The sequence below is a fragment of the Glycine soja genome, chromosome 1 (assembly GCF_004193775.1).
Source record: "Glycine soja cultivar W05 chromosome 1, ASM419377v2, whole genome shotgun sequence".
Taxonomy (NCBI): domain Eukaryota; kingdom Viridiplantae; phylum Streptophyta; class Magnoliopsida; order Fabales; family Fabaceae; genus Glycine; species Glycine soja.
Window position 1 is genome coordinate 56,600,150 of NC_041002.1, and position 23,190 is coordinate 56,623,339.

At 34.6% G+C, this 23,190-nt stretch overlaps 3 protein-coding genes across 4 annotated transcripts; all 3 read right to left on the bottom strand.

Moving 5' to 3' along the window:
• Positions 1–4,070: 4,070 nt before the first annotated feature.
• Positions 4,071–9,275, bottom strand: LOC114367513 (type IV inositol polyphosphate 5-phosphatase 7-like). Of its 2 annotated transcripts, XM_028324710.1 has the most exons (14): positions 9,108–9,275; positions 8,482–8,962; positions 8,230–8,320; positions 7,717–7,785; positions 7,528–7,612; positions 7,326–7,430; positions 6,555–7,239; positions 6,252–6,445; positions 6,012–6,120; positions 5,744–5,892; positions 5,335–5,588; positions 4,738–4,828; positions 4,457–4,610; positions 4,071–4,331 (listed from the first exon to the last, which is right to left on the bottom strand). In XM_028324710.1, exons 2-11 carry the CDS (start codon positions 8,509–8,511, stop codon positions 5,366–5,368), a joined length of 1,740 nt encoding a protein of 579 aa, XP_028180511.1. In that variant the 5' UTR covers positions 8,512–8,962; positions 9,108–9,275; the 3' UTR covers positions 4,071–4,331; positions 4,457–4,610; positions 4,738–4,828; positions 5,335–5,365. The 2 variants fall into 2 exon arrangements, with proteins under 2 accessions (XP_028180511.1, XP_028180518.1); XM_028324717.1 differs by lacking the exon at positions 9,108–9,275 and having other exon boundaries at positions 4,071–4,328; positions 8,482–9,036.
• Positions 9,276–16,763: 7,488 nt separating this feature from the next.
• Positions 16,764–17,552, bottom strand: LOC114405959 (12-oxophytodienoate reductase 2-like). The gene has a single exon (XM_028368493.1). The coding sequence runs from the start codon at positions 17,497–17,499 to the stop codon at positions 17,002–17,004; it is 498 nt and encodes a 165-aa protein (XP_028224294.1). The 5' UTR covers positions 17,500–17,552; the 3' UTR covers positions 16,764–17,001.
• Positions 17,553–20,552: 3,000 nt separating this feature from the next.
• On the bottom strand, positions 20,553–22,516 carry LOC114367525 (12-oxophytodienoate reductase 2-like). The gene is made up of 4 exons (XM_028324726.1): positions 22,353–22,516; positions 22,014–22,285; positions 21,511–21,687; positions 20,553–21,417 (listed from the first exon to the last, which is right to left on the bottom strand). Exons 1-4 carry the CDS (start codon positions 22,499–22,501, stop codon positions 20,807–20,809), a joined length of 1,209 nt encoding a protein of 402 aa, XP_028180527.1. The 5' UTR covers positions 22,502–22,516; the 3' UTR covers positions 20,553–20,806.
• Between the last annotated feature and the right edge of the window lie 674 nt (positions 22,517–23,190).

Sequence of the window (23,190 nt, forward strand, 5' to 3'; positions counted from 1 at the left end):
ATACAAATTTTAACATAATGAAATCGTGATTCTATTAGGCTGCAAATTATGCATCAACCAATTTTTTTTTTGGAAATAACCAATTTTTTTGTGTTGATTGTGTAGGTCAATGTATTGGAATACATATATATCTGATGAGGTTCCAATGCCACCTGGATGAGAAAATATGGATGATGAAAGTCAATGTTTCTTTTACTAACCCTCCATTTTATATGGAGCCGAGCCTAATGATATTGGTATAGTGATTGATAATGACAAAAATGTGGATGGTGATGACATCGATATGCATTCGCTACCTAACTATCCTGACTTTTCTAGTTATTTCATGACTAATGAGGTATGAAAGCCTTGTGTTTTGTTATTGGATAATTGTATCGATTGTTTTGCATTTTTAAAGAGTGCAATGATTTGTTAAATTGAGTGAGGAGTCTTGGTCTCTCAAAGCGAAATGGATGATCATTCCCAACATAGATTATGGAATTGCTAGTCAGTATAATGTTGTATTTGTCCACTTATCTAGGTTGCAAAATTGGACATTCTTTTCACTTGAGAGTCTTGCGCCAATTGTGTCCCACATTATTGCAATTGAATTTGTCAATGAAAATCACTTTGTGCATGTATACATTATCCACTACGGATATCATTTACTTTTGTAAGCTAATATTGGTTTATTCGCTAACTTCAATTTTTGTATCATAATGTAGCTTTTTTAAGGGATAATTGTCATTTGCCTGCTATTGTACAACAATGGAGAATATATTGCACATTCGAAGCCCATTCACGGCAAATGCCTTACATGAAACTCATTTAAGCTTTCAATTCAATACAATTTCAATCAGGTAGAGAATCTCAATATGTAGTAGACCTTTTTAAGGATTGATATAATTTTAAATGTTCAATGTGTATCCAATTAATTTTATAGACGTGTATCTCAATATGTAGTATGTAATAGACATTTCTATGAATTTTTTTTAATACATAAGTTTTTTATTTTTGTGAAACCTATTTGTATACCCATTAGAAAAACAAAAAAAAGGTACAACATGAGTATGATTCCATTGCACAGTGTACAACAAAATCATATTCCATTGTGCAATTTTTTTACAAAAATAAATTGTAAAATGGAATCACGATTCCATTATGTAATTTTTTTTTGTAAAAAGACAAACAATGGAAGTATAATTTCGTTGTACATTGAGCAATGAAATCAACTTCTATTGTATATGTCATATTTAGCCCCCTTGCACAACATAATTATGATTTCATTATGTATTTTTTCCCTCACCTAAAAGGCACAATGAAATCAAGATTCTGCTGCTTTAGAGGTGCAAAAACTATTGTACAACATAATCAAAATTTCATTATGCAATTATATGACAGAAATACAATTCCGTTGTGCAGTTTTCGCACGCACCCCCCTAATGTAGCAGAATTGTAATTTTGTTGTGCCTTTTGAGTGAGGTAAATTTTGAATTTGAAAATATTAGTAGAGAAAGTGTTTAGGTTGGGGCCAATAGCAACTCCCTCACATCTTTATTACATTTCATAGATAGATGGGCTTCGCTGGCCAGCCCACTCTGTATAACAACACAGCCCACTCTGTAACAATCCTGTCCCAGCACTGTCTTTGTAGAGTACAGAAATGTTAAGTTGGGTGTGTGTATCACCCTCGGTTTATTTCTCTTTCTCGTAGGTACGGGTAGTAATTGTCCTTGACCTCTCCAATAAAATTCATCTCATCGATGATAAACAAAAAAGAAAGGGGCATCGGGCCATTGGTGCTTTTGCATTGTGGAGTATTACGAGTCCAGTGAAAGTGGCACGGTTTTAGGCATTAACACTAGAGCATTTATGGAGCAGCACGGGAGAACACCACTCACAATTTTGATCTCCAATAATTCAATTCAGCTTCACTAAAATACTTACTATATTACATGCCTTAGTTGTTTGATTAGTAATTTTAATCAGATAGGGGTTGACAATACTCTGAATACAGCCGATGGGGTATTATTTTGCGTTATGAAAACATAGGTCCTAACATCTGAATGTATTTTTTCCTATTAAAAAAGGAATTGATATGCATGCAGTGGTATATCAGGTATATATCCTTATAAAAAAAAACCGCTGTCGGGCTATCGAAATAATTGATGACTATTTCATATCATAGTTATTAGTTAGAAGTTTGTTACACCTTGGCCATGATGATTCCAAATACAATTTTATTTTTATATATAGTTGATGATTTAAAAAAAAATTCAAATATATTGGGAGGAGCGCAAGGTCTTAATAGAGAATGAATAGTTTAACAAAATCAAGCTTGACTTAACTATTAAAAAATGTAAATTAACTTTTTCATATTTTCTAGCAATCTAACCCCTCCTCCCCACCTTTGGTCTCGGTAGCACACTTTAAATATATGCAAAATAAAACAAAAATACAGTTGATTGAAGACGAACCCTTTTTTTAATTTTGTGACAAACCAATGTTGTGGCAGTTGATTAGCTGATCAATCAGTAGATACGCATATATATTACAAACGGATTCAGCAGCTAGCTTTTTATTTCCAGCTAAATGCTTCTTTAATTATTTATTTATTTTCGTTGCTTCTAATGACAATGACAAAAAGTATACAAAGGGAACACATGCTGGCCCTGATTAGGCTTCAACTCAATTCTTTGTGACATTTTGTCCACGGTCAGATTTTTACCAAGTCTTGGAAAATTGTTAGAATTTCGGAAAAGCTGTGTGGTCCTGAACTTAGATGAATCATAAAACAGATGAAAAGAGAGTAAGCATAAAGGACTGGATCAGAAATACAAAGCAGACAAGTCTAACAAAATGGCGCTGGGTGGCTGAGGAACTACAGCAGCAAGCAGCACTAGGAAAAGTCATATGACAAATTAATGGACCCTTTTCCAGTTCATATGCTCCATGCCACGTCTCTATCAAAACTCTAAGGATATCACTTTCTTTGAAGTAGTTCCCCACTCGCAACCACAAAATCAGGGTCACATTAAGGAACACTCTCATAACACATGCAAGCTCAGGTCATTATTTTGATTGCTTCTTCAACAACAATTTGGAGGAAAAGTAGAAAAACAGTATAATTAAAACCCATCATTAGACCTTTCTTTCTCTCCTTTTTCGGCTACCAAAATCTCATTAAATTTAATGCTAATATTTTCTTTACTTTTCTTTTCTTTTTTTAAAACTTTAATCAATGTTCTTGTTTCTTACCACTACCACTCTAACAATTCCTTCAAATTAATTATATGGCTAGATAGGCTATTTATGAAATCCGCTATGAGAGTTTATGTTCAAACCTTGTTATACACCAAAAGAAGATAAGCTATTTATTTACTTTCATTGGTGATGAAGAGTTGAGAAAATGTTGTTTGAGTTTTTGACATTCAATTATTTCGGACTTATGGACTATTAGTTAGTCCTCGTCCTTTGCTACATCATGTTGCAATAGTAGGCTACTACTCCCAACTTTTATAGGCATATATCCTCATTTATGTTTAGCCACGTGAAGTAGCTACTATTCCAAAGCATACCCTCGTTTACGTTTTAGTAACATGAAGTGTCGTTCAATGACGGCCACACTGATAAAAGGTTGAACCGTTTACCTAACACCATGTTTCACTTGTACGAATCTGAGACCATTCACCCAAAAAAAGTATGAATACACAGTCATGTAAATAGCATTTCAGAAGATTGGATAATGTCTTTCATACATTACTTTTGGATAGCAAAATTTAATTTATGAGAGAGATAAGGGGGATGTTGCATAAAATAAATAAGAAATAGAGAGATAAAAAAGAATTTTTTTTATTGAGAGTACTATTGTAAAAATCGTTATTATCCTTGTAGTAAGTTGTAAGGCGTGTATCATTACTCAATAGGAATCTCCATATACCTTCGAAATCTGTGAACCAGGTTTAAGCCTTTCTAGTTTGTTAATGAGCTCAACAATAAAAAGAAGAGCACGCAGCAGGAAAGGAGAATTATTTGATATCAAAGACACCTTTATCAATAAAATCATCAATCATGTGAACAGAGTCAGAAAATAAGGAGTGGAGGCTCTGTAATTCTATCATTAATTAACAAGATTTTGTTTTTTGTACAATTTCTTTTTCATCACTGTAGCAATCAATAAGTGGAGTATACATCAAAATTCTCATTTTCTCTGCACTTAAAAACCAAAAAAGTTAGTACCCTAATAATTATTTTGACGATCTTTTCAGCTTCATTCAGTCATCATGAATATTCTCCAAAAACAATTAAAGAATGATTAATTAAATAAAAAAATGGTCTCCTTCCGCCTCCTCCTGCACAAAAAAAGGGGGGGGGGGGGGGGGGGGGGGATTGATCATGAGTATGCGTGCGGCGTGCGTATCACTAGTAATTTATAGAAACAGAAGCCAACATTAATAAGAAAAGAATAATGTAGTACCTAATGATTGTGCAAGACTGCCAATGAAGTACGGAGTTTTGAGACATTGTAAAGTTGAGTGTTTGTTAATTGGCTATCAAATAATGCACACTTGCACAGTTGCTAACGAGATGATGATGAGGGACTGTGTGTACTGATCATGTGTTAGGCATGGCTGTATAGCAAAATTACATGTTAGCACCTCACAATGAAAAAAGTAAAGTTAAAATTAGACAAAAGAGGTTGAGACCAAAAGCAGAACCAATAAAAGCATGAAAGAGAAAAATAAAAACTAAACTAACCTTTTTCGGTATGTGGGAAATGGGTTGTCTCTATCAGTCTCCATGGATAAAATTCTTCTAAGCGAGGTGACTCCCGCTTGTTGACCAGGTGCTGAACAGTTATAGGTGCATGCATATAAGATTTCGTATTCAGAGGGGGGGAAATAATTGTGATGACAATAAGAGGGTGAAAAAAAGGACATTAAAGCAGAAAGTTTGAGAAATACACTAATCAGACTACGCAGTCATTGCACTGAACATATTCTGATTATTTTGGCTAACGGATTGATAAAATCAGTTTGTGTATCTAGAAAAGAAGGGTACAACTAGTGGCATAGAACATATCAGCATCCAGTCTATTATGCTCATATATAATATAACTCAGTTAAAGCTTCTGAATCTTGTACTTGTGGTCTAGCCAATAATAAAATAAGAAAAAGGCTCCATGAGTCCTATAAGGAGAGGGGGAGGGGGGGCATTGCTTTCCATTTGTGTTTATACCCATGCGCATGAACTTGAAGGAAAAAAAAACCATTTCAGGTACCTAAGTTTGCCATACAAGCAAGAATCTTGTATTTTTGGAATTGTGAGTATATGCACAAGGGATAGAGAATGTACCTGAAATCCCATATCTAGTCCTCTCCTTCCATTAGAAAAAACTTAGTTCAGTATATCCGTGGGAATATGGCAAGAGTTCCTCCACCTCAATTCTGTTCCGAGAACAGCTCATACTCTTTTTCAGTCTTCCATGACTTGACTCAACCTCAGCCCAAAATATGCCATAAACCGGCCTGTGGTCTGAAAACCTTGATTCTCCACGGACGTAAGATAATTGATGGAGACCTTCTCCGTACCACAAAATCCGGTCACACCTATACAAAGAAAAATATTCACATTTGCATAAGTTGCAACAATTCAGAAAAATCAGATCATAATTGGCTCCTTTTTGTTTTTTTAGCATTTATGGGGTTGGGGTGTTTCTGCTAAATTCCTATTGCTTTGGTTGGGTGACAGAAGATGATCTTACCAAGCAGGTGTTCGCCTTTTCTCCTTTGGGTGCATATCATCTCCTGCATACCTATCTGAATTAGTTGAATACTTGTATGTTGGAGGGAAATAAATCTTCCCTTCATTCCATCCCACAAATGCACGACCTCTCTTCTGCTCTATTCTCAACTGCCAAGAATGCCAATATAGATAGATATTAACATTGATTGTTTCTGTTTGACAGCAATCCAATTGAAGGTAAAAGATAGAAAATTAGAAATTAAACGAAAAGAGTTATATAGGCATACCTGGTCATTCTCCAACAATGCTCTCCAGTTTTGCATCTCAACAAGTGCCTTAGCAGAACGGTAAGAGAGAGCAATCCGATAATTCAAGTCTCCAAGCCATATAATTCGACTAAATAAATGAATCCAAAATCCAAAGTTAGAACATGTAATGCAAAACAGGCAAATGCAAGGAGGGCCTCAAATTACATGAACATGTTAAAAATATTAGTCATACTAAGCAGTATGCAAGTAAATTCTTACTCATGCTCGAGGATTGTCTCTGGAGACTTCTCGTTGTCAGCACCATGTACACGTGGAAACCTTGTCTTTTTAAGAATCTCCATCACATCAGAATTTCTTCTTAGTTCATCACCCTCTTTTTGTCCAGAGGTTAGGTGGCTACATATGAAGCAAAAGCTTGTTTCATGTAGAGACATGCTAATTGAGATGGATCCCTGAAAATACAAGCAGGGTAACTCTTATGTAAACCAATTTCAAGTAATCAGCAATTTTGCCATGAATATATCAAAGCAAAAGGGCAATGATGAGTGACTTTAAATTTACCTTATTTCCAAGATAACCCATCAATCCTCTGCCAACACAGGATACTTTCATGTTTCGTACATGATCTTTCAATTCACTTCTCACCCATATGGTAAGAAATATACCTACCATTTGCTTACTTGCAACAAGGCAGTACCTGGAACGCCCTGGCATACCATATCCATCTTCAGCAGAGGCAGGTCCACCATAAGACAATGGTGAGACTGTGCTTGGTGAATCTCCAAGGCCATTGTCATCATCAGATGAACCCCATCTTGAATAGTCACTGGGTCTGGAGTAGTCACTTGCCCTGGAATAGTCACTAGGCCTATAACCCCATCTAAAGCTGGGATCAAAGTCACTTTTCCTGTGACCAAAAATCACACGATCACAGACACTGAATCTTCGATCTAGTCGTGGCTGCATAGTTGAAGCATCATTGTCCATTCCCCAGCCACTAGAGGTAGTCTGGAAAGATCGGCGATGGAAGAATGATGAATTCTTTTGCCTAGCTGATCCCTCAAAGTCTGCATTTATTTCTACCACTGGCTGAGGGATTGGAGATGGTGTATAATACCCACCACCTCCACTAGTACCCGGAAGGTTGTTTAAGGTCTTTCCAATGAGAGCTAGCCATTTCTTGGCAGGTCCATTGTCTTCTGCGCCTAAGATATTACCAGCATTCAAGGGAACTATCTCTTGAAATCTGTAACACAAAGTTGTCATTAGTAACCACTACTAGTACTAAGTTTGCTTGGAAAAGAAAAGATGTTAAGAAGTACCAAATCCTACCCAAGAACATAAATATCTACCGGTGGTGAGGCATGAAGCCAATCATCTATACTCAAATTACTCGGTGGGGATCTTCCAGCCACATTCCACGTAGCAACAAAAATGCTGCTCATAAAGTAAGAGAAGCACTCATGAGAAATTGAACACATCAAAGCAATATTCTCTTTCCTGGTGAAAAAGTAAAGTCACAGAAGTAGCATACCTATAGTTATGGACATCAATAATTCGAGGATGGTCGAGACTCACTCTTCCTCGCCTGACCTGCTCTGTGTTCCTGCTAAACTTCTCTGCACATGAAAATGAGGGGTTGTAAACATTTTGTCTAAATGTTAGGCTAAAAGGCAAAAAAAATAAAAAATGAGACAGGTAACGATTCTGGGTAATTGTGTACCTGTTTTGCTCTTTTTGATCTCTCTCTCAGAGAAGCTGCTGTTCCTGCTTCTATATTCTACGTCATCTCCTAGAGAAGGAAACGGGTTCAGAGCATCAAATTATAATTCACAAGAAAACTTTGGGGAAGAAAAATGGGAGTGTCTTGCGTGTATTGGTGAAAGCAGCCAAAAACAGAATTAACTAACAAGTGTTTCAAATGAGCTTGCACTTTTTTTTTTGGCTGCGTAAGAAACAGAATCGGAGAATATAAAAATTCAATCAATGATTTGCAAAATATGGTTGTTGATATATAAAAACAAAATCGGCCAGAACTTAACTAATGACGCGCTAGGCTTCAATTTTGTTTTTCTATTTTTAGTTTTTTTTTTTTTTACTTCCCTCAATTTTTTCGCCACAACGCTTTTGCATCTCATTGGATTGAAGCAAGAGCATATTGGTGCCCAATTCTTGTGGGAAAAAACCACTCTTAGTAAAGTGAAATTTTTGAAGAGAACAAAACAAAGACACCCACCTCCATAAGCAACACCATTTGATTGGTAGGAGTCCTCAGCTTTGCTTTTGATATTGAAGAACTTTCTGACCATTCTCTTCGACCATGACAGCTTCACAAGGACAAAACACACAAATCAGTCAAGAAATTGCCAAAAATTGGAAGATGCAAAATGTTGAATTTCATTTTCCAGGAGAACAACAAAAAATAAAAGAAAGAAAAATCATCTTTCAGCAGCAGCAGAGTTGAGTCAAGAGTGTGAAAAAGAAAAACCTTGCTTTTCTTGGAATTCCCATCTGTCATTGTTAATCTTCTACCTCATAAAGCTCCTCAAGTATGCTATGTTGTACTCCAAGAGCTACCCAAAAATTGTCAATAATTGAAGGAACAAAATTCTCTTCTTGTGAAACCCCTTTCTCCGATTTTCAGCCTGTCTCTTTGTTTGAGAGTATAGAAACAAGAACAAGCTCTTATCCGGGTGCTCAGCTTTTCAAGTTGAGAGCAACAAAGAATCAAAGCAGCAAAATGGGTGAATGTGTTCTACTCTTAAAAATGTAAGAACAAAGAAACAAAGTCCCGGTAAATATGCAAGGAACCAACTAGAAAGAGAGGCAACGCCTTTAAGTCTTTAATGCGTGGAAGTGAGATGAGAGATTCTGAAGTGGAACAAGACAATGCGACAGGTAAACAAAGAGAGAGAAAGAGAGAGCTTCAAGCTGTGTTTCTCTCTCTTGGAAACATAGTGCCTCGTTCTCTGCAACAACAGCAAAGTATCGAATTTGAACAGAATAAAGCGCAGTGAGTGTGTAGACTGTAGAAAGAAGAGCTCTTTATGTTATGCAATTAACAAAAAATAGTAATTGTTTTCTTTATTTATTTTAAAAAAATAAAATGGTAACCTCAGTTGAAGACAAGGCAAACATGAAGGGGGCAACGGGCAGGTCGTTTAGCTTTAACGTTTCTGAACATAAAACGTTTCGGTCAGATGAACAAAGCCTGCCCCTGGTCAGCAAAGTGAGTGAGATCTAGCAGTATCTATAGCTGTAATCTTTCTTCCCGTTTTGGTCTTCCAACCAAAGCAAAAGCAGTTGAACGAGGAAAAAGATAAAAAGGGTGGTTATGATTTGGGAATATATGTATTTATTTGGACTACATATCTATCTATGATCTATGTGTGTATATTTATTTTGTTTCGTCTATTGTAACACAAGTATGCTTGTGTTGTATGTTTGCTCACGACCCCCATACAGCTCTAAAACAAAAAAACAAAAATTATATTGCAGTGTCCCATTTTGGGTATGTGAATGAATCCCTCCAAAAATTGATTTTTGTCTTTCTCATATTTCCCATCTTATGGCTAATTTATGGAGCAATGTAATGTTTTATATTTTTGCTTCCATAGATTGGTGATGGAATGGAATATAGATAGGTATGGTGCATGCCACGGACTGTGGGGGGTTATGTGTGCCAAAGCCAATAAACTACGCGGCCTTTTAGCACTTAGCTATTAACCTAGTCTCACTGTCTTTGGAAATAAGGGCAACTGACCCAAATTTGTGGTCTTGGGACTTAATCCTTAGAACCTACCACCAACTTTGTGGAGTTGCTGTATGCGCTGCAGTATATTTGTACGGCGTTAGTATTTTTTTATAGATAAAAACTTGTATAGGATTGCAAAGTGAGGGTTGAGTTTAACAAAAAAAAAAAACTAGTCTCTTGTAACGTGACAAATCAAAATTCTAATTTCCGTTTAAAGAATTGTCTACATAGATAGATAAAAAAAAAAGCTTGAGAGAACAATACCACAAAAGCTAACAGTTGTAGTTGGAGGGTCCAAAAGCTTATAAACGCAATATTAAAATCTCACTCTTCTAAATTCTAATACGGGATGCAAGTTTAGTTTCATATCTTGTAATTGGATCCCAACTCTGAATGAGGATGGCAGTTAATTATTTTTTTTGCGTATGATTAGTTTGAGTAATTTATGCATTGGGAAAAAATAGAATAAGTATGTGTTTGGATTAGATTGATGATGAAAATAATCAATTAAACTTTTATGGTAAAAATAAAATAACAAATAATTATTTATACTTTTTATGATGTCATTATAATTTTGTGGAATAAAATTAATTCTTGTGTGTTATTGAAATGCACTTTAATTTAGCGTGTGTTTTTCTTTACGGCCTCTGGCGCAGCCCAAGCAGCTGCTTTTGAATCCTCGAGCGTTCAACAGTCTACGCATCTCAAAATAATGAACTATGTGAAAACAAAATGAACTTTTTTGGCCTTGGCTCACAAGTTTGAACTCCCTCCATTGACCAGGTCAACCTGTCCAACCCTTCAACATTTTTTTTTGGGTTTTGTCTAATCCTCATTCATGATTGTTGGGACTCAAGTACCTGATTATCAAAACTATTTTAAATATGAATGACCAAATATATTTAGCTGACGGCGCAATACTGCTATTTGGAGCATAGTATCATTGTTATTTTTATTATAAAAATAAATGAAAAGGAAAGAAAGGGATTCCATTTCCATCTTACAATCCCACCGTCCAAAAGAAATTCTTAAAACAACTCCATAAGCCTCCACTAAGCACTGCCTGTGACAACATAACTAGAGAATATTGGGGATTTTTTTACACCTTAAGCCGAAGAAACATCAATAATATGACAAAATTAATACTTGTCAAAGGTTTAACTAGTTTAACCGCCATTTAGTTTCAATTTCTAAAATTCAGAATTTCAGAAACTGATGCAAGAACTGTTATAGTCTGGTCTGGTGGGATAGGTACAAATAAAATGGGTCCAATCAAACCCGAGCGAAAAAAAATCGTGGAGAATGAAATAAATGCCAAAAAAGCTAATTGGTTGAAGCTAGTAGGATCAAAGCACAAAATGGGGAGGCCAATTGGAACCCCTTTTCGGCCTTGTGAATTTTTCTAAGACATGAGTAATGGGTGGACTTCCATAGTGATCAAATCAAGTTATCTTATCAGCAAACATAATCTTCTCTTTTTGTTAAAATGTTGCATAAATTATAAACTTGTATAAAAATATCTATTTTAGTCATTAAAAAATTCAAAATAAATTAATGTGTGAAGAATATAATATATCTACTTAATGAATGGATGGAGTCACTAACATGACTCTATTCTTACATTCACAGAATAGTGTAGGTGATGATGATGTGATCTACTTTTCCTTTTTGCGGGAATTCAAGAGTATGGTTGCGTTTATGCGTCGTTAATGTGGCTCTTTGGAATGATTTGAGGCAGCAAGGAAGAAAAAGGTGGGCATTTGAATAGTCCAAATTAACTTATAAAGGGAAGAATTGGGTAGCAAAGACTACAGAGATTTGGGCCACATATGGTAATTGCATATATCTAAAGCAAAAAAGAAGTGGTCCCACAATTTCGGATGCCCAAAGTCTTCATCTATTTGTCTTCCATCTTTGATTATTGACAACCTACAAGATACAGCATATTCTTCAGTGGTATCTAACCTTGAATCAACGTTTTTGGATTCAATAAGGATATGATGAAAAAGGATGATATTTGGATGCGCAATTCATTGATGCATCATTCTTAGGAAGAGAGACATAGTTTGAAATTTTTTTGTATCCCATTATTTTGATGTGATTTTAGTTTTTTTTTTAATTTCTATTATTTTTGCCGTGACATTTAAATGAAAAACTCCTTAAAGTGTTTAACATCAACCATCAGAATGGCACGGGATAAAATTTAGATTAAAATTAAGATTGACGTATTTTAAGTAGAAAATATTTATCAAGTGTTAAAAGTCGTGTGTGTGTGTATATATATATATATATATATGTTGTGTGTGTATGTATCTAGGAGTAGGAGAGAATTTGCGTGTAGTCTTTTGTCCAGAAGTGAGGAAAACATGTGTTAATGGAGTAATTAGCGCATGTTTAGTTTTGCTGCTTGGTGAAGGAAACTCACTTAATTTTTCATGTTTACAGTGAAGTAACTTGTTATCTCTTTCATCTTTCCACAAGTTTTTACGAGTTTTTTGTCTTTATACTTTAAGTGACATTTGTTTAAAAATGTTTTGACACTTATTCATAATCTTCTTTTAACTTGTAAGTTGTCATTTTTCTTCGCCACATGCCTATATCTATATGTGTTTTCTAATATTCTTGTTTTTTTTTTGTTTAACCTCTCTCTCTGTCATTTTTATTTTATTTTATATTTAACTGTCTTCACTTAGTTATATATGCATGTTCTTAAAAAAAGTATGCATGCATGATTTCTAATATCATATGTGGGTCCTTGTTCAAATGTGAAAACTGGATATGCTACTGAACTTAATTTGACTAATTTATTTGTTAAAAAATATGTTGATATTTTGAATTTATGACCCCATATATATATATATATATCATTTAATATGTTTTGAACTCATAATGTGAGATATATAACATATATGACAAATATTTAGCCAAAAAAGAAGAAATGAGTGATTTTATAAATTTTCAGGAGTATAACCTGTAATGCGTAACTAAATGTTTGAAGTAGTTCCAACTACTATAGGATCTTAAAAGAGAATTCTACATGGAAATATGTATATGGGAAATGACTATGATAACGATATAAAAAAGAGCAGCACTAAGCACATCTTAAAAGAAACTATGATACTTTTTTTCAGAACAGAAAGGAATAGAAATATTCGTACTGTCATCAAGTGGTATCAAGGAGAACACTCTTAGTTAATTGAACGCAGAGATTTGAATCAACCTCACGGTATTGCAACAAACCTTGTCTTGTATTTGTGGCAGAATTTGATTTTAAAGGATACTCTCATTATTCAACAAAGAAGAAGAAAGAAAGGGCAAAATGGGAGTTTTACTGTGTTAATGTAAGATAGATATCTTGATGACGAAAAGGATTAATTGGTCACAATTTATCAAATTATTGTAAAACATTAATTGACTGGTTGGAACAAGGGACCACAGTATTCATTGCTGTACTCTCATGCAGGTATTCATCATAACGGACTAACAGAAGTTGGTGTTTTAAAATTGTAATTCAGCAAAAGATAAAAATTAAACATATGTTTTAGTATCATTTTCTAATGAAAATCAAAACTTCACATCCGTAACTCAAATCAACCTTGAATGCCCTGATTATCTGAATATAACTACAATTTAAATTCAAAAAAACACCAAAAATACTGCAACATAATCAAAGTTTAGTCCTAAACCAAAAGCTTAATCAATTTCCGCTCAATTCCACCCCTACCTCTTGGGGGTATTGGATAAGGAGTTCTAGCTCTCTGTCATACTTCTTTCAGTACACTTTTTTTTTTAAACTACACTCTTTTTTATTTAAAAACTACTGAAATTATAGGTTGAATTGATTAAATTAATAAGAAATAAGTTTCATATAATTTTGCGATTATTAATGAATTTAAGCTAATAATAAAAGTGTATTTAGATATAATTCGATGATGCAATTAATCAAGTCCAAGAGGAAAAAAATTGTAGAAGCAAAAATTAATAGCTTCGACCAAAATGTGAAAAGCCACGTCAAATATGATTATAAAAAAGTTTTCAAACAGTAAGACTAGTGTATGAAAAAGTGTGATAGAAAATGTATTAGTGTCATTTCTCTTATTAGATTAACATTGCATAATATGATAATACATAATAGTTTTGTACTAATACTAACAATCTTCATTCTTAATTAACATATTAGAACGTGCTCTATCTGTTTCGAGTTCATGTTTGTGAGAAAAATACATAATAATATCAACATAAAGTGTGTTAGTATGTATTTGGTTTAACGTTAAATTAAACGAGTATACATTTCTATACATATTTTGTGATAGTTACGAATTCATAATTTTTTATTCAACGGTTGTTTGAATAAATCAAACACGCATTTAGTCACACAATAAAATTTAGATTATCTTCCCCGAAAACAATTGATGTTTACACCTACAAATTAAAAAGGTCACAAAAAACCAAAAAGAAGTGCAAGAAGATCTGCTTCTTGCTTTTGCTTTTTGTCTTCTTAAATCACCCACCTTGTAAAAACGGTGGTAAAATTATCGAGGCAGTCAAAGGCGGCAGCAATGAATTTTTCTTCTCTCTCTCTTTTTTACTGTCTTCTAGTTTGATTTTTTCTTTGCTTTACCTGCTTTGAGAGGGAGACCCCATTGGGCTCCTTTTCTTCTTTCCTGCCTTACCATAGAATGGATTTTGGGTTTAGTAATTCAAAATGTGACAAAGCTATCCTCATCGGTCACTATCTTTTGCATTAAAGAGGAAGACATACACAAGCATATTGTACAATGGTATACCTCTGATGTAGACCTCTCACTTGTATAAACACATTTTTTATATTTGTTTTTCGATTCAAGGTTAAAGGAAGAATCTATCTCTCGTCTTTTTTCCCTTTTTAGATTTTTTTAATGTGTCACCAATTAAAAAATAAAATAAAAATCTAAAAACGACCAATAACATATATTTTAATAAAAAAAGTACAAGTGCTAGAGACTAGAGTGATGAAAAACTATGTAGTTCCTAGGCTGCCATAGAATTTTGATTACAAGTATACAAGGTGAAAAAGGTTGTCATAATTAGGAAAACATGGCTGGGCCAAGTGGTGTAGTTTTTGGTAACAATTTTATAGAGTAGTTCAACCGCACTTCCCATTGCGCCAACTGCAAATGCAGGTAAATCATTTATCATAATTGAATAATGATTTTGCTTGTCCACATTGTGCTGCCTTTAAGTTTCTTGTTCCCAGCTCAAGTAAGTAAATATATATGTATTCTTCTGGCTCTATATATCTTTGTTCACTTATATATCCGCTCGTGGCTAAAGTTCTTCTCTTTCAATATGAGGTAAAAATTTATTGCTGGTGGGTAAAATCTTGAATGCATTATTCGACCACTGAACTAATTTTAGCTACAAGTTTTTTTCTTCGACAAATTTTAGCTACAAGTTCAACAATACAGTTATTCACTGGAGGCGCCAGTAGCCCCAACGATTCATAGTTACCTGAAATTTAATTAGGTATAAGTACAAAACTACAAAATGTAGGTGACTCGTTAATCTTAGATTCAAAACATTTATTAGTGAAAATAAGTTATTAAAAATAACTATTGAATTAACAAAAATGATACAGATTTTTGTTTTGCAATCAATTCTATCAGGACGTGGATAGTAGTTTGGTACCAATCTTCGCAAAATCCAGAATATATTATAAGTTGATATGGGTCAGAACCTACTTTTAATATGACCTGCATTTAAGAAATATTTTATTAACTTGTTTTGACTTTTTTCCCCCCTTCAAATATCGTTAATTGAAAATGTGTCAATGACACTTTAAAAAAACATAAAATGAACAAGGAGCATCACAACAATGCACAACAATTAAATCATAGCAACTCAAGCAAATGAAACGTGATAAAATGCTTTATTTACTTATTTAGTCTTTCAATCTGGGGTTAGGTTTCTTTTAGTCTTTCAAATTTAAATTAAATAGACATCTCAACTATGTTGGCATCTGATCCTTGTTACACCTAAAACTCACCCTAAAATATATCCATCCAAATAGAAAGATAAAAAAAAAAAAAACACTTGGGAGGTCCAACCATATCTAAGGGAGACAAACTAAAGGAACCTACAAGAAGAGAGTTTATTCATATACCTGAGGAGCTCTTGAGAAACAAAGGATGGCAGGGAGACCCACCACGGTACATATATTCAAAATAATATGGAACAAAGAGTAATTCAACCCATTATGCAAGCTTAACGCGCAATCACTTATAGTAATTTTATTTTCAATGGAGGCTTAGTACGATACGCTGGGACTAAGCGCATACCATTATGCAGCAGAAACGATACTCTATTCTCTCACTCTCACATAAGTCCTCACTCAAAGAGTGAACTTCTATAAATTCTGCACTTTTCCTGCAGGTTGTATCAGGTGTTCTCAACTTCTCATGAGGTACAAAACAGTCTTATCTTGCAACGTACATGATGCACCATGCAAATGCTTATGTGCTAATAAACTTAAATATAGTTTGTTGTTCTTTATGGTAATCTGTGTAATAAAGATTTTCATCAAATGTTAATGTGAATTACTAAAAGCACCTATAAAATTGCATCTAAATGTTGTCTTTATCTATAAATTTGCAATTGCTTTGAATACATTCTCGTGGAGTGCTTTGTCTTGATAGCTGATTAGGAGTATATTTCTTAATTGAGTTTGGCTACGCATTGGTATTTTGCTCATATATAGTTTCTTATTTGGCTTGCTATTGGAATATAAGGTTCTAAAACTAGTTTAATCCAAGAACCAGAATAAAAAATGTTGTTTATTATTTCAATCATTTTAATTATTTAAACCAATAATAAAAACTTTTAACCTTTAAGTACATTTAAAATAGAGGATAAAGTAATTTTTCAGAGAACAATTTTTTTTGTCTCGGTTAGGAACAAATTTGGGTACTGAAGTAAACCTCTTTTAGCTCAAAGGTAGTATGGTATAGCAAAATCAGGTGCATAGGTTTAGTCCAACACATAATGGGGATCCAGTGACATTATTAAAACAATACTAGTCATACATACTGCATGCCCTCACATTTAGAAGATGTCCCAACTGGTTCCAAAGTGTTAGCAGAGAAGTATGTAAAGAATATGTGAATATAAGCATCCTTACACTGACCAAGCAAATTGCAGATAGGAATGAGCAAAGGAAGAATAGCTTATTAAAATTGGAGAGCCTACCCTTCCATGCTACAGCATTGGTTTCTTCATTCAAGAAAGGGGTACCGGATCATCAATGTAAAATGTCTCCCGGTTATACTTGTTGAGAGGAGCATTGAGCAGAAATCTCTTTGGCAAATCTGGATTAGTCCCTATCTCATTAACAACAGCTTCAATAACTTCCAAAGTAAATCGGCAACGGTTCTCAAGGGATCCACCGTATACATCCGTTCGGTCATTCACCTTATCTTTCATAAATTGCTCGAGCAGGTAGCCATGAGCCCCATGGATAGCATTCCTTGCTTCCAAGGTGCCAGGCGTTTGGGGATAGCCTTGAGCAGTGTCAGAAACACCAGTAGCTTCTGCAATGAGAAGGCCTCCGTTGGAAGCTCTCTGAGAGTAATAGAGGATGGCATGGTGTTGAGGGACGAAAAACAAAACGAATTGCAATTTAACTGGAAATAGGACTAAGGGACTTACGTAACCTTTTCTCAATAGGACAACTCCACAAGTGATGCAGCAAACAGTACAACAGCAACGCATAAACATAGATTGAAATAGCCCAACTTGTATGGAGTAATAAGGGGAACGGGAACAGAAGCAGCCATGGTATGTTCTCAACGAGACTTACAAACTTTTCTTATCTCATTTAGTTACAACTCATATCCATTACCTAAAACCAATAAATTTCTTCTTAATTAATCATTAACTTTAAAATTATTTAATCATATTTAATATTCATTAGCATTAAAGATTTTCAAATTTAATTATCACTTTCATAATATATAATTTAATAAATAAAATTTATTTAATAAAACCATTACATTACATATATATTAATTTATTTTGATTATTGATATTTTAATTATAATAATCTTACGATAAAAATAATTTAAATTAAAAGTATAAAAGATTATTTTTTCATTATCTTAATATCTATTATAATAAGAAGTCCATACTTTTAATTAACAACCTTATCAGATAAACTATTTTATAGTAAAATATGATAATAAAACTCTAATAATATCATATTATTAAAACTGAAATTAGGTACACAAAGTCTTTCACATACACACTTATTTCCAACGAGATGATGCATGGTTGACGTACTAACATGTCTCACTTTTCAACATTTATATAAACTGCATTTGCGTTGAATACATTATCTTGTAGTGCTTTGTCTTGACAGCTGACTTTCAATATATTAGTTAATTGGTTTTTGCTTCGAATTGGTACTTTACCTATCGTTTCTTACTAGGCTTGTTATTGGAATAGAAGGTTCTAAAACTAGTTTAACTCGAACCAGAAAAAGACTTTTGTTTATGTTTCGATCATTTTAATTATTAAGCGGAGACAAATCTTCCTCTCCTCTGACATCTTTTCAAAAAACAAAAAAATAGGTTGAGTTACACATATACATTAATTTGTGTACTGACATAATCCTCTTCTATTAGCACAAAGCTTGTATGGATTACAAATCAGGTGCATATATAGCTTTAGCCCAACACTTGTTTTGATCCAGTGACATTATTACAACAACAATAGTCCTACATACTACATGCCCTTAGAGTTTAGAAGATTTGTCAACTGGATCCAAAACCATAGCAGAAAAGAATGTAAATAACATGTGAATAAAAACCTGACCAACCAAATTGCAAATATGAATTTGCTGGGGAAGAAAGGGGTAGTCAGTATAAGTGTAAAACCAAGAACCGGATCAGAAATGTAGAATGTCTCCCTGTGATACTTGTTGAGAGGAGCATTGAGAGCAAATCTCTTTGGCAAATCTGGATTAGCCAAGAACAAACGACCGTAAGCAACAAGATCAGCCCTGTCTTCAGCTACTGCATTGATCCCATCTTGCGATCATAACCTCCTGCAACTATAAAAGTGCCATTGAAGGCCTTTCCCATAGGCACCAGGCAAGGTTATACTTATTGAGGGCATTCACCATGTACAGCCCCAATTCTTGTAAGGAGTATGAAGAAGATTGAGATCCTGAGAACTGAGAAGGTGCAGCTAGCCATTTGAGTGGATGGTAATAAGAGAAATAACGACTCGATTTCAATTTCAATGCTGGAGCCGTGCGAGTGGCTGTTATTTTTAGAAATAAACCAGACAGACCAACGCATGGTCTGTGCCATTGCCTTACCGTAGTTTGATTCCTACAGCCACCACCACGTCACATCTTACATCACCGTCCAATTATTATAGCCATCGCCCCCAAACCAAACCAAACCAATTTTGGTAAGCTCACTTTTACGTATTATTACTGCGTATCACTTTGTTAAATAGACAACTCAGCAATATTGCATCCTCTGCTACGTAATAACATCAGATCATCTATGTTTAGATTAAAATTTGTAAACTTTCGTTGGACTTAATTAAACTTAAGTAATTTTTACACACTGATATATTGTACTGGAGACCCTGAATTTGAGTCCCGGAGATATTTGGACTCAAATTCTAGGTCTTCAACCTTAATATTTACTCAGATTAAAATCTGAGTAAATCTTGTTAAGTAAGACCTTGAATTTGCACACTGATATTGTACTGGAACCATCGGAATTTTCATTAAAAATGGACGATGAACATGGTTTTGAATTTAAGATTGAAGACTAAAATTGTACTTGATTTTTTATATTAGAACTGCCTAATAATGTATTTTAGTACACCTAACTCTAATAATACAGTGAGTCTCAGGCTGAGTCATACTGGATAACACATTCATTGATGATTCTTAAAGCCTGTTAAGACTTAACAGAATCCCCCATTAACAATTGAAGGGGCATCATAGCAAAGATAATTTGAGCAATATGTGTAGGCAGTATATCCTGTACAAGTCATCGTGGAGGGTAACTTCCACCACTCCAAGTCTGAATCAGATAGGAATTTAGTAGCATAATTAGAAAGCTCCCCAATTTGAGGAATCCACTCATCCAACCACAACAAAACATCTCTGCATGTTATTGTTTGGCTTCAAAGTTCAAAGTAACCTAACTAACCAAGAGTGAGGGAAAAGATGGAACGATTTTGTTTCTTTCACAGGAAAACCTGTCACCTTGTCCAAGACATTGTTCGTAAGTACTTGCCGGGAGCAAAAAAGCATCAACAGCCAGTGCGATACTTCTCTTGGCTTCCCCATCAAGAAGGCATAATGGCCGTTGTAGCCTTGGCTGGTAAGCTGGGTAACGGTAAGTGTACTATCATGAAGGCTGAACTTTGGGCCATTTTTTTAAGATTTCAATTAGCTCTCAGCAGAGGTTTTTCAAATCTCTTTGCTGAAGGTGATTCATTAATTGCTGTTAAAATGGTTAACCAGGGGGTCCATGTAAGAACTTGATCCGGCAGATTCAGAGCTTCGGTTATTCGGTTAAAGAGTTTCAGTGTAGGCATGTTATGTCTCCAATAAATTTCAACCAATCAGAATGTGTTTAAAAGAGGATTCCTATTTCCTAGCATTTCCTTTTTTCTTTTTTTAAATTGCATTTGTGTTGAATACTTTCTTGTGAGGTAGTTTGTCTTTAGAGCTGATTTCAATGATTTGGAATATACTAGTTAATTGACTTTTTGCTTCGCATTGGTACCTTGCTCATCGTTGGTATTGCAAATTGAAATATAAGGTGCATATATAGCTTTAGGCCTTTAGCCCAACACTTACTAGGATCCAGTGATATTAATACAACAATAATAGTTCTACATATTACACTCCCTTACAATTTAGAAAATGTGTAAGGTGGATCCAAAACCATAGCAGAGAAGCATGTAAAGAACAAGTGAATGAAAATCCGACCAACCAAATTGCAAATATGAATTTGCAGGGGAAGATAAGGTTATTAAAAATGGAGGCTCTACCCTAGGATGCTACGGCATTGGATTCTTCATCATCAAGAAAGGGGTAGTCAGTATAACCAAGAACCGGATCAGAAGTGTAGAATGTCTCCCGGTGATACTTGTTGAGAGGGGCATTGAGAGCAAATCTTTTTGGCAAATCTGGATTAGCCAAGAACCAACGGCCATAAGCAACAAGATCAGCCCTGTTTTCAGCTACAGCGTTGATCCCATCTTGGCGGTCATAACCTCCTGCGGCTATAAAAGTGCCATTGAAGGCCTTTCTCATAGGCACCAGGCTATGAGGGCATTCAGTTTTTTCTCCAACAGTCTTCATTCTTGGTTCCACCATGTGACAGTAAAGAATACCATACTTATTGAGGGCATTCATCATGTAAAGCCCCAATTCTTTTGGATTAGAGTCTCCAGACTCTGAATATTCTGCGAATGGCGATAGCCTAATTCCAACTCTGTCCGCCCCTATCTCATTAACAACAGCTTCAACAACTTCCAAAGCAAATCGGCAGCGGTTCTCAAGGGATCCACCATATTCGTCTGTTCGGTCATTCACTTTATCTTTCATAAATTGCTCAAGCAGGTAGCCATGAGCCCCATGGATCTCAACCCCATCAAAACCTACAATTCGCACAACCATGGATATGATGTTAGTATTTGGCAGGGTATTTGAAACATTAGTATTTGGCAGGAGCAAAAGGTGGGGGAAATTACCAGCTTCGATGGCATTCCTTGCAGCAAGTCTGAAGTCATTTACAATATGCGGAATTTCATCAGTCCTTAATCTCCTTGGAGGGGTAAATTGTACTTGATCAATGCCATTACTTCGAATTTGGGGTGTGAGTGGCTTGTCCGTAGAAGATATGGGTGCTTGTCCATTTGGCTGATAAACTGTACAAAATTCAGAATATAATCACCCGCCATTATCAATATAATTTTGTGTGAGAGTTTTGGATAAAAAAAATAAAAATTCCATCGAGTCTTTGATAACAAATGTGAAAACTTCATCAAAGACTAAAAAATTACTAAAAAAAACAAAAAAAAAAAACTCAAAATTCAAATATTTATTGAAAATCACAACAATATGGAATCAACTAGTCTTGAATTGAATGGTTATTTTCTACTGAAACGTGTTAAAAATTGAAAGTTGAGTTAATAATATAAAGAAAAAACAAGTCTAAAGGAGGAGTTGAGGGGAATAAAGAAAAAGAAAAGACCTGAATCTGAAACTCTTCCAACGTGCCAAATCTGACAGAAGAAAACACCGCCTTTGGCGTGGACGGCATCGACAATGGGTTTCCAAGCTTGAACATGGTCTTTAGTCCATATGCCAGGGGTTTGCGGATAGCCTTGAGCCGTGTCAGAGACGCCAGTGGCTTCAGTAATGAGAAGGCCTCCGTTGGAAGTTCTCTGGGAGTAGTAGAGGATGGCATGGGGTTGTGGGACGTTGTCGTAAGACCTCTGTCTGGTCAGCGGTGCCAAAACAACTCTGCAAGCAAAATTAATCAGCAATTGAAATCTATGGAAATAGGAAGGAAAAAAAGAGATAGAGATACCTATGGGACAGATTGAATTTGCCCATCTTGTAAGGAGTAAGAAGAGGAGAAGCCATCTCTTGTGTGAATTCAATTTCAACTTTGAAGTGGAACTGCCTCTTATTTATACTAAGATTCCATTTCTGGGCGTTGAGTGTGACGTGTGCCATTGCGTTACCGCAGTCAGCTTTGACCCTTATAGCCCCCACCTCCCATCTTATTGGCCGCCTCCACAGTCACACACCGCTACCTAATAGCATCACACTCACTTTTTATTTCAACTTTCATATTTTTCTAAATTTTATCATTTTATTTTTCTTTTCACCAATTTTATTACCCAACTTTTAACCTTAACAAATTTTATCATTTATGAATGTACAAAATGACTATTTAGCAGCTGCAAAAAATATTTTCCACGTTCCAACTATTTTTGGTATTAAAATTAAAGACAACTTTTTTTAAAAAAAAAAAATCACTTGCTGATTAACGTAACTGTACCTCTCCATGAAATCGTCCACATTCGTCCATTTCTATTGACTTTGGAAGAAATGATGTCACTGTCGTCTTTAAAACTAAATAAAATAAGTCGCGTACTTATAATATAAAATAGTAGAAAGTGATTTTGCATTTTCAATTAATCACAATCACCGTATAATCGTATATAACAAGCTTTTCACTTTTACCGTAAATATTTAAAAATTATACCTACTACGATTTATAATTGGTTAATAAATTTATATTTTTAACGTATAATCATTAAACTTTACAAATAATCTGATTGAAAATTTAGGATTAATTATGTGTATTTCTTTAATTTTAAAGTAAATACTTTATTAAATAATTTTATGTCACTTTCTTT

What these genes read in the sequence shown, in the direction of transcription:
- LOC114405959 (XM_028368493.1), bottom strand. Translation starts at nt 17,499, where the DNA reads ATGTTTATGCGTTGCTGTTGTACTGTTTGCTGCATCACTTGTGGAGTT.
- LOC114367525 (XM_028324726.1), bottom strand. Translation starts at nt 22,501, where the DNA reads ATGGCACACGTCACACTCAACGCCCAGAAATGGAATCTTAGTATAAAT. An exon ending in TGGAAGAGTTTCAGATTCAG is followed by an intron (nt 21,688 to 22,013) that starts GTCTTTTCTTTT and finishes AATTTTGTACAG; the next exon opens with TTTATCAGCCAAATGGACAA. An exon ending in AAGGAATGCCATCGAAGCTG is followed by an intron (nt 21,418 to 21,510) that starts GTAATTTCCCCC and finishes TGCGAATTGTAG; the next exon opens with GTTTTGATGGGGTTGAGATC.
- LOC114367513 (XM_028324710.1), bottom strand. Translation starts at nt 8,511, where the DNA reads ATGACAGATGGGAATTCCAAGAAAAGCAAG. An exon ending in GGAATTCCAAGAAAAGCAAG is followed by an intron (nt 8,321 to 8,481) that starts GTTTTTCTTTTT and finishes GTCCTTGTGAAG; the next exon opens with CTGTCATGGTCGAAGAGAAT. An exon ending in GAGACAATCCTCGAGCATGA is followed by an intron (nt 6,121 to 6,251) that starts GTAAGAATTTAC and finishes TCATTTATTTAG; the next exon opens with TCGAATTATATGGCTTGGAG.